The sequence below is a fragment of the Falco naumanni genome, chromosome 6, assembly GCF_017639655.2.
Source record: "Falco naumanni isolate bFalNau1 chromosome 6, bFalNau1.pat, whole genome shotgun sequence".
Classification (NCBI taxonomy): Eukaryota; Metazoa; Chordata; class Aves; order Falconiformes; family Falconidae; genus Falco; species Falco naumanni.
Window position 1 is genome coordinate 60,107,342 of NC_054059.1, and position 11,318 is coordinate 60,118,659.

General features: G+C 35.7%; 1 protein-coding gene across 1 annotated transcript in view; it reads left to right on the plus strand.

Moving 5' to 3' along the window:
* Nucleotides 1-7,053, plus strand: part of TBC1D32 (TBC1 domain family member 32) — an 83,605-nt gene extending 76,552 nt beyond the window's left edge. The window contains exons 32-34 of the mRNA XM_040598760.1: nucleotides 339-479; nucleotides 2,347-2,535; nucleotides 5,821-7,053. Of these exons, the coding sequence (XP_040454694.1) occupies nucleotides 339-479; nucleotides 2,347-2,535; nucleotides 5,821-5,940 (450 nt within the window). The 3' untranslated portion in view covers nucleotides 5,941-7,053. The remainder of the gene's footprint in view (nucleotides 1-338; nucleotides 480-2,346; nucleotides 2,536-5,820) is intronic.
* Nucleotides 7,054-11,318: the final 4,265 nt, after the last annotated feature.

The window sequence follows — 11,318 nt, forward strand, 5'->3', positions numbered from 1 at the left end:
TTTAAAATATAACATCAGTTTCTCCATCTCTGCTTTGGCAATTAGAGCTTGCATGCAACAAAGAGCTAGATTGCTAATGCAAAGGAATAGTCAGGATATATTTAATAACAGTTTCTAACTTTTAATTTTCTTTAGTTTAACTACATATTTTTCCTGATGGTAGTGCCAGCTTTTTCGTTTGTTCTATTTCCCGTCTCTTAAAATAGCTGGGATGACTTACAAGTGAACTTATGTATTTTTATGTATTGTTCTCAGCAAGGTATTTTAAAATAACACCTTTTTGTAGTCTGTAATCTTTTTTCCTCAATTTTGTTGATGATGTTGTTGTTGTTAATCAGATGCACCTGCCTATTACCACAGTGGAATCTGGCATCCATCCAGTCTATTTTTGCAGTGCTCACCACATTGAAATGTTGCTGAAAGCCGAATTGCCGCTTGTCTTTTCAGCGTTCCACATGTCTGGTTTCACTCCGTCCCAGGTAAGTAATGAAAGCATATCAAAGTATCATCAACTTTTTGACTCAAATCCACAAAATCAAGGATGTTCGGGAACTACTGTGGTTTTTCTATACTGCACTTGAGTGGTGGCTATGGAACTTGGGGGTAAGAGCTATACTGAATACGTCATGACTTAGAATGCCTGAAAACAGAAAGGAACTGACTTTGGTAGAATAATGACAGTGTACTGCAGCTGATGAGCTTCCATTACATATCTGGGCAAAAAACTTGATAAAAACCTACTACATCATCTAAACCATCAGATTTATCATTGAAATAAATAGAATATCTTATTTCCTGGAATGATTTTCTAAACTTTCCATAGGAGGGAAATGAGTAGTTTAGGATAGGCATATAATAGGAAGCAGTTCAGGTGGTATTAGAGCAAAATTAATTTTGTTTGAGCTACCATAACTATTACAATTGGGTAACACGCTATTATTCTATATTAAAGAGATGTTACTAAAGAAGAATATTTATCCACGATGTTAGCTTCCATTTATACCTACTTACTACAATTCTTTGGTAACCTGGAATGCTATGTATAGAGCATTACTTGTAGACTACAGTCATGATGAAATGTAAACAGCTTCATGCAATAATGAGTTAGATTGCCAATGCAAGGATCTGTCACCACAATAAGAAAGTTTATTGCTGTTCCAAGGCAAGAAAAATATGTTTCATCTTGTGCCTTCAAAATTCCCTGTTGCCAAAAGATTTGCAGCTTAAGATGCTTCTTAATGGGGGCAGATGCCAGTATGGTACAGATACTGCTTAAAATAGTCAGCTTGGTATTTGGCCTTTGAGGAGAAACGATTGGCAGATGAGGGACTTTATCTCAGCATAGGCATGAGGTGCTTATGGTAAGTTTCCTATTTTGGGCAGGAAAAACACACGGGGAAAGTCACTCCTTCAACTATTCTTATGTAAGTTTTTTAAACTTAATTTTTTAAAAACATTGTGTGCTTTTTTTTTATTGTTTGTACTCAATTAATAGTAGACTAATTGTTCTAAGCTGCTGACAAGGTTTTTTCTTTGGGAATTACTTTTTTTTATTTATTTAACATCTTACTGAAATGCCACTGGTGGGTGCCACTGTATTTTCTATGTGATTTTGCAGTTCTGCTGCAGGATTAAAAACAAACAAGCCCTGAACTGTGAAAACAACTCTGATGTATTTAAGTGCTTGTGTGCATCAATAAATACATGAAAACAGATTTAATGCCAGAGTATGGCTGCTGTCATCTAATTAGAATCTTGGTGCTTCTGCTGCTGCATATTTTTAAACACTTTGAGGACTGATTAGCAGAAGATTTGTGGCCTAGAACTAAATGAAATGTGCTGTACACATCTTAATACGTTGTGATTTAGAGCTGGAAAAAGGATTCGCTAAGTGTGTTCCATACCCACTTCATTAAATAAACATGTCCTAGGGATGGGCCTAACATTCATTTATAAGGCAAAGAACTACTTCAATTTAAAGGAAAATCCACATTAAACACACCTTCACCCTCATTACACTTCAAGCCACATAAAAAAACCTTGTAAAAAATCACCTTTGCTTTCACTAAACTTTATGTTTCAAACTCAGGAGTTGCTGGAATATACTCAGATAAGCGAGATATACAGATGCAGGGTGTTATGTTAGCAGAACCCTCTGGAAGTGTGTTCATAGGCTGTGATATAAAAAATTATGTTTCTTGGCTTTTGTACTTTATCCCTTTTATTTTCATAAATAGTGTAATGTTACAGGACAAAGGGTCTGTAGTATAGAAAAGAGATAAATCTGATCAGTTATGACTGAATGTCTGCAGCAATTTAATTATATATAATTTCATTCTCATCTAGATTTGTCTGCAATGGATAACTCAGTGTTTCTGGAATTACATGGACTGGAGTGAGATCTGTCACTACATTGCTGTATGTATTTTCCTTGGTCCCGATTATCAAGTATATATGTGTGTTTCTGTGTTCAAACACCTACAGCAAGACATCCTGAAGCACACTGAAGCCCAAGATCTCCAGGTTTTTCTTAAAGTAAGGATTTCTTTCTTAATTTTTCAATTGCTGAAGGGAAGCAAAGCTGTCAATACTGAAAATATGTGTTACTGACTCTGAAACTGTTACTAACATTGACCTTTTTTTTTTTTTTTTTTTTTTTTTAAGTGAGTGAAATAACACTTTAATTTGCTTCTGGCAGGAAAGTGTGGTATAGTTGTCCTGCATTTTGTCCTGATCAGTTCCATTTGTAAGCAAGTAAATAGCCACATGAAGTCATGAGGGCGTTTGATTCAGTTCTCTCTACATGGCCTCAATGTCATTAAACTAAACGTTCTCCAGAAAGGTGGGTTTATGCGGTGGTCTCCTACTAAAGCTTGAAGGGATGTGCCACAAAGCTCAGTGAGCTGTGAATTTGAACAGATGCCAATTGCTATACAACCAGCCTCAAAATTGGATATTCTTTGCCATATTATAAATTACATTTGGTTATCAGATTCTTTTTGCAGAGTACTGCTTAGCTATAAATGCAGTTATGAATAGATAAAATATTTGACCCTTGTTCCCAGAGACGTTCTTGCTTTTTTATCTGCTCTTTTTTTTTTTCTCCAGTCAAAAGTCTTTTGCAAGACTTTTTTTTTTAATCTTCATCTTCGTCTGTCCTAACAACAATAGTTTTCTAGACTAGTTTGCATCCAACTTACATATTCTTAAATAAGAATATGTCAGCTCAGTTGTTTTCCTTGAAAATGTTTGGTACACTCTCTAATGGGTGAATTGTTTTGTTTGACCTGGTTTTGGTCAATGTGGCTTAAAAACAACTTCATCCTGATCGAATTATTGGGATAGTTTATGTAAATTTTAGAAGAGAAAATTTGTATGTTGTCACCTACAGTATAAACAGGCCAAAGATTTGACACGGTACTGTTAAATTAATGAGAAATTGTGTGTGTTAATGCACTGCCAGAGTATTTACAATTCATTGAGTGACTACTGCAGGAAAAAGAGGAGTTAATAGCATATTTAAACTGTACCCTTGCTTTTGATAAATCTTAATTAATCTAAAGAAAAAAAGATTCTGTCATTGTATTAATTTGATTTCAGATATATTATGGGCTTCTTGTGAGGTTACTTGTGTTTAATACTTGCAAAGGCGTAAGTCAGCTGCCCTTTCATTGAAATAATCACATTCAATTTCAATTTTTAGCCTATTTCTCAGCACAACATTCACAGATTTGGATTACTGTAGTGGAGCAATGTTCTTAAAAGTGGAAGTGTAAAGTAGTCTGAGAACATAATCCAATTAAGAAAAAACCCCAACACACCTACAACTTTGAATATTCATTTTATATTTCTTTTTTAATGCAATGTCACATCTTGAACTTCATACTAGCAGTGGTCATTTGCTGTACAAACAAGTCCCGCCTGCCTATTTTCCTTCCAAGAACCGATAGTACTTTCTATTTTCAAGTTTCTACCATGCTTTATATCTGTAATGAAAAGATGGTTTGACAGCAATACACCTTTGTTGGTATTATCTAATAAATAGTTCCAGCTAGCTATTAAATTTTAAACAAATATTTTCTTCTTAAAATATAAATATACTTTCATTTGCATGCTGAAGAAGAAATTGGAGAAAACTTTGCTATCAATTCAGATGACATTATGCCTAGCACTTAAAATATGTACAACATTCAGCCTTTCATTACATCCTTCTAGTGATAAAAACCAGGTGACCACCTGTGAAAAAGATCATCTTATATTACTCTATAATTTGCCTTTCCTCTGTGCCAAGAGGGAAGTAGAAGAAACAAGTTATCCATGAATTTTTTTTTCCTTTTTCTGATTGTTTCTGTTGGTTGAGGTGTGTTACTAACATGATCCCTTCAAGGTGTCTTGAAGTTTCAGCATTAACTAAACTTTAAATTTATTGCTTGGTATTTTATTAATCTCTTCATCAAAGGATAAAGATGCATAGCTTTACGATTTCCATATGTGAAGTAAGAATACTGTAAACTGCCACCTCATCATCTTGACTATCTTGGTTTCGTTGGTTTCATTTGGATAAAATAGAGAAACTGGGGCTACAGGGTTTGTGACTGGTAATAGCACATGCAGGCCAGTATGTCAGTCTCTTATGAGTAATTTAGCTACTCCTCACTTTATTTTCTGTGAGTATAGGCCATATTACTGACAACTAAGTTGCTGACCAATGCTTTAATACATGTGCATATTTAATCAATATAGAATTTGACTGCTTAAAATAAAGAGTTAAATACCTACTACAGTTCTTTATTGGAGTCAGTTTTCTGTTGTGCTGTAGTTAACTTGCAGTGCATGAAGAGTGACCTGGAAGGTAAAATCGTGCCTTTGCTTTCACTTGTGAGTAGGGAAGAAGAAATATAAAGACCACCTTAAATTCCTGTTTGGGTGCCAAAGTGCCTTCCAAGCCTGAATAGATGATCTCAGGAGAATTTTGCTTAGCCAAGGTGCGCAGTCAGTACACCAGCAGATACAACATATGTCCACAAGGACTGTCTGGCTCCAGAGAGCTTTTTGCAGCACATGCTGCCAACAGTGGTAATACTGCTTAGTAGATGGTGTGCATGCAAGTTGTTCCAGTTCAAAGCAGCAACAAATTCACCCATTTTATCTAGACTGTTCTTCAGGATCCTGCTCTCTGCCATGCATCCTCCGGTTCCCTCTAATATGGTAGCCACGAGAAGGAACATGGCCTGTTCATTTCTTTTTCCTGAGGGCACCTTCTTTTACTTCTGTGTTTTGGAATTAGTAAGAATTAATTGTGGTCATGCAGAAGTGTTTATTATGTTTTTATTTAATCACTTCATAAAGACCTTTCTTTATTGCTGATTTAAAAAATAAGTATCTACTGTTACTCTCCTGGTTTTATTGAGAATCTAGTTGGATATAAAAGCCATATTAATAAACATCTAGCATGTCATGTGCTGGTGTAGAAGTCTTTTTTTTGAGGAGTATTTTAGTACCTGGCTTTGCCTTCTTATAGCTTACTTTGTTTTCCTTAAAAATCTTCATATGGCATGTTCTCCAAAAATGAGATGAACAATGTCCACCTGAAAAGAACTCTTTGTTACCAAGACTGTAATTAGAAAGAACTGTCTGGAAGCAGATATTACCAATTCTTTATTTCTAAATGAAAGATAATAAAATGTGTGTGTTCTAAACACCCAGGCTGTGACAAGCAAAACAAAATGAGCTATCTTTAGAAGCTTGGAGTTCATTAAATTGAAGTTGTGCATCTTTTTTTTCCTACCTAATAAATGTTTTCTGTGTGTGTTTCTGCAGGAAGAAGCACTCCATGGATTTCGAGTGAGTGATTACTTAGAATACATGGAAAGCTTGGAGGCAATCTACAGACCTATGTTGCTGAAAGACATGAGGAACATCAGAGTGCAGAATCCATAGATGAAGCAGACAAGCACTTTAATTTCCAGTTTTGGATAGATCCTTTAAAAGGATGCTGATTGATTGGCAAATTAAACTCACCTAAGATAAGTCAGGCTGTACATATTGTAAATCAGAATCCAGTTTTTGGAAAAGGTCTTAATCTAATTTTCATGACCTAAAATACCACATTTTTCCAGACAGACTGTATGTGCAGCCACATTTTCAGTTAACAGAAGGCAGCTTCAGAACTCACTGGTAGGGTACTGAAGTGTCTTCCTCATAAAGCCTTGAGCCTGTTTGCAATTCGTTGCATTATTGTCATCTCCTTCTAGCACAGTCCTAAAACGTTTGTATTTTGATAGGGTCTGACAAAGTGATTTTTCTTAGAAAATGTGCATGAAAAGTCAACAAATCAAAAACAAATTCCCCATACACAGCTGTTCTGAGTTTGTGGATAAGGTTCAGAAAATGGGGTGTTCCAATACATGCAATGAGAAGACTGATATTCCTGTCCCCCCCTTTTTTTTTTTTTAGTAAAGTAAATAATTTCATGTCATAAAACATGCATTTGTAACATACATTCTTCATCTGCTTTTTGTATTTCTGGAAAACGATTGTTTTTAAAGATTCTGGTTTCATTCAGGCAAGAAACTAAGAAGCAGCTTCATCTGTGCTTGCTTTTTATCATCAATGAAAATCAAGAATGAAAGCTGCTAAATATTTTCTAACACCAGTGCAGTGTAGATAAAATTTCAACGTTGTTAAGTTGATTAAAATTCCTAATTTCAAAAGAAACATGGTTTTATTGAGGAGTGCTGCATCCCATTTGCTTTAAGGATAGGTTTTAGGTAACAGTCAGTGGACAGCAGAGGAAACATTCTAGCAGCTTTTTTTTCCATATTCTATTAGATCACTGTTCTCTGTTAAGAAATAAATATATATTTGTGCACCAATTAATAGTTGTTTTTTTAAATCCAAATTTCAAAGCACTAGGCATGATGTTGGGTCAATAAATGTCGTTTAGATGGCAGCATATTCCTAAAATGAATAATAGAGTTGGTTTGTCAAGAATTAATAAATGCCTTTGTATTTGATCAAAATTATGGCTAATAAAATTATAGTTATTGTCAAGTAGGAGGTCTCCTTCAATATTTGCAAGTAATCGAAGTATGTAAATGGATGAATACAACATACTGTCCTGTGGCCAGTTAATATTTTTCATACAATCAGATCTGCATTAAAATTGGAAAAAAAAAAAAAGAGTCCAGTAGAAAAGTAATCTTTACAATGCCTGCGTGAGGCTAGATGAAAAGTAGACATTCAGATATTTAAGATGTCTACTTAGACATTTCAGGCTAACTGCAGAAATAAAATGGAAATAAAATCTAAAATTAGAAAGTTATTAAAATTTATTCTCAAATTTGTAACAGAGATGTTTTGAAACGAAAAAGGAGAAGTGTGGTTTCTTTGGTGCATTCTACCCATCACCAGCAAAGCTGCTTCTCCAGCCTCCCTCACTCTTACCACTCACACAACACACCCCCACCCCCATATTTGTAGATTGCTTGTTCTTTTCGTTTTGCAAGATTTTTTTTCTCCCCTCATTTCTGTATTTTGTTGGCCTCTTCTATTCAGGGCTTTTCATCTTTGCTTAAAGGTATTTTCTCAGTAGATGCACTAATTTCCATTTCTCACAATCTCTATTCTATCCCTGTTTTTATGTTCTCTGCTACAGGCCACATTACAGTGTTTCTTATACACTACCTCACCATAGATCTCTGTGGTTTGAAGCTGTCTCATGGGATGCCCAAGTTCACTGAGTATTGGGAAGGTTGAAAGAGTTCAGACAGTGGGATTAGCTCAGCCTACAGGGCTTAGAGACTGGCTTGAAGCAAAACTTCTGGGAGCATTTCAGAGCAGTAGCATTCGTCCATGAAGTAAGACACACTTGCCTGCTTTTTCTTCTGTGCAGAACTGGCATTTGTTGCCTGCTGGCCCACAGCCTTCCCCTCAGAGTAACAGTACTGTTTTCTAATATTCATCCATACAGGTATTTTTGACTGGTGATCTCTGACTTTGGTCTGAAAGCTGGGTTTGTCTTTTTGTAATTATTTCACAGATGTCATTTATAGATTATTAAGAATTTTATGGTGCATGATAAAGTATTTACATTAAAAGGCCTCAGAGACCTCTGGATAGGTTCTAAAACTGATGCATAGGTCTGTTTGGGTGCTATGAAGAAACTCACCAAGGAATCCTACTCATGTGTTGTGAGCTGTCTTACTAGCTCAGGCAGTGACTGTCATTTCATCTTGCTGTCTTAGGAGGTGGGAAGCAGACCGTTTTCAGAAGTCAGTAAGCAACTCTTAGGTGAAAATTGACAATGGAAGCAAGGAAGTAATAGCTTTAGTGCAGATTTTACTTAGAAGGGTTCATCTCCAGACATTCTGTTCCCTACTCATGCCCTTTATTAATGCATATTTTCAAACCATGTTCTTTGAAAAAAACACTTTCAAAAACTCAGACAACACAACCATGCTGTTATCTAGCCAAGCCTTGATCCAGCACTTGGATTTATGAAGTCTTACCACAAAACTGCCTTAACTTTCATTTAAGGTGTTAAGATCCTGTGTCACTCACTACTGGCATGCTCAGTGATGGCATCTAAATAGGCTTTGCAACTGGATAAAGTAAAAGTTCTGCTACACAGAAAACAGCAAGTACTAGTTTATTACTTTGAGAGTATAGAAGATTCTCTAGTGTCAAGTATCAAGTACTCTGGTATCAGTATCAAGTTTTCTAAACAACTTTTTGAAAACATTATTTTTGGCTTAGTCTTGGACTATAAACCTATTCTAACACTGAGATACTTATTTTCCCTGAGTAAATTTGAAGCAATAATTATGAAGTTCCTTGAAATTTGTGCTTCCTCCTTAAACTGCCCACAGTTTTTAAAAGGCAAATACTGAGTGTATCTTTTTATTGGGAGATCTGTCCTTTCTTAGGATTTCAGTTTTGTTTTAGCCAAAGTAATAGTTGCACTGGTTCAGTTTAGAGTGAAATACCTTATTCCTGCAGTTACCTTTAAAGAGATTTTTGGTCTTGGTAATTAAATTGCATAGAAAATTGGTAAATTGCCTTGTATCTTGTAATATCAGACCCTTAGTACCTTGGTGTTTCCAATGACATTGATCTTTATCAATTAAAACAAGATTCAGTTTCTCCAGCAAAAAGTTACTTATCATCTGTACTCTTATAAGAAGTCTTTCTACCGTGAATTGTAAGTAGCCAGCACAATTGGTCAAGTCCCTGCCGTAGTTAGTTTAGTAACTAAGCAGCATAAATTCCCCAAATGCATCCTGGTTATGTAGGCAGCATTACTAGATAATGTTAGGTAGTGAAAGTTAAGCATTAGGTAGTTCTTGGTTTGGTTAAAGAAGTAGGGAAAATATTATGTTTTATCAACACCTGCAATAACTTTTTTGGTTTTTTTTACAGAATGTCTGGAATCTCAAAATGTTTTTTATTAGAATTTGTGATATAATAGAAGTTTTAGAAGTCCAACAGAAACCACGAATGTTGAATTTAGATTTATCCAGTATCATTGCCACATTCCTGTGAGACAGACTAAAGGTTACCGTAAAGTTCTTGAAAAACAAATTCACTAGATAAAATGAATGTGTGAGCGCATACACAAATTCAAATTATAAAATACATTAGAACCCACAGTAAAATTTCTGTAATTATGTACAATCTAGGAGTGAACACTGATGGAGGTTTTGCCACTAATTTCTGTTTTCCTGACTATGCATTTCATAAATTCATGTATTTAGTTTTTTTCCTGTCTAGAAAAAAAATTTAAATATTTTTAGACTTCCATGAACTGCTTTTGCTCACCTACTTAATAAAAGAGGCTGACAAGTATGAGGAAAAAATTATGACAGCTGATGGAACCAAGTATTTGCCTGACAACACGGCCAAAGAATCTCAGGACTCCTATAAAACCTGTTTTTTTAGTAACAGTCTCTTTTTTAAAAAGTAATTTTTTGGCATATATTTCAAAGAAACCAAATTACAAACATCCAGATAATAACACTAGAACACTAATATATATGTGTTTCTAGAAATTCTGTAACATTTTAAAGAGACTGTGGCTGATTAGGCTACCAATTAGGAAGTTGTCAGTTCCTGTATCAGCAGCAGATATTTGTCAGGAAAATTAGCTCTTGTGCTAGACATTTGAGGGACTCTTGCCATCTAAATAGCTGCCACTTTGTATTCCTTATCCCCCAACAAAGAAGAGAGAGGGACTGCAGAGCTGACCCTTAATATCAACAACTTTCATCAATATTGCATCAAATCAGTGCAAAGAGGTGCAGCATGCAATAATTGGGAAGGTAAGTACAAACACAAAGCAAACTGCTGCTACTGACAAAAGCACTTTTTGCATTGCCTCCAGCAATTCAATCAGCTGCAGTTTCCCCATCTGCAAAACAGTTACAATTTTATACAGTCCATGTAGGTGCTGAGATGATTAATTAATAATATTTGTAAAACATTTACTGCATGAAAATGCTACGCAAATGCTAAATCTTGATACCTGATAATAATATAATTTTCCATTGTGCCTTATGACAAGCTACAAGTAGACTGAAACAGAACTTAAAGGGATGGTAGTCAGGGAAAACAGTGGCGTCTTTGGATCAAAACCATTCTGAAAACAAATGACCATTTTAGCAACAGATACCTGAAGACCTACCCACATGCTATATTATCTCTAGTTTGAAAACTCCCTCATCTGGCTTTGCTGGCTTATAGGTAAATTTCTTCCTTCGCACAGGTCCCCATTTTTTTTCAGGGAGCTCAAGTCTACTGAGATGTAGACATTTTCTATTTCTAAATGTATTTGTATTTTTATGGTTGCCTCTTCCAGCTTCTTTTCCCTGCTTTCCATCTTGATTGTATTTACCTCCCTCAGTCTTTATCTCTCTTATTTTCAGCTGTCTCATTCTTCCCAATCCCCAGTGACAGCCCAAGCACTAAAGGGTAAGAAGTGCTTCCTTGCTTGTACCTAAAATGTGTAACTAAACATGATTTTAAATAAACATGGGTCAAAGTGGGGCAAAAACATCCAAACCAAACCCAAACCACTTTATAAAACCCCAGTTTGGAAAAACTGAGAAGCCAGTTGTAGGACGACATAACTGCCCACATAAGCTGTCAGCAGTCCTGACCCAGTCTCCTACTGGAGGAAGTTAAGCACTGCTGCCTCTGCTGTCACACCCTCCTAAGCATCAGCTGGGATGCCATGCTGGATAGAAATGTCTGTGTTAACCCTAAAAGACACGCAGTTTCCAGGCCATCTCCTTCAGCAGCCTATGCAGCATGACTCAGCC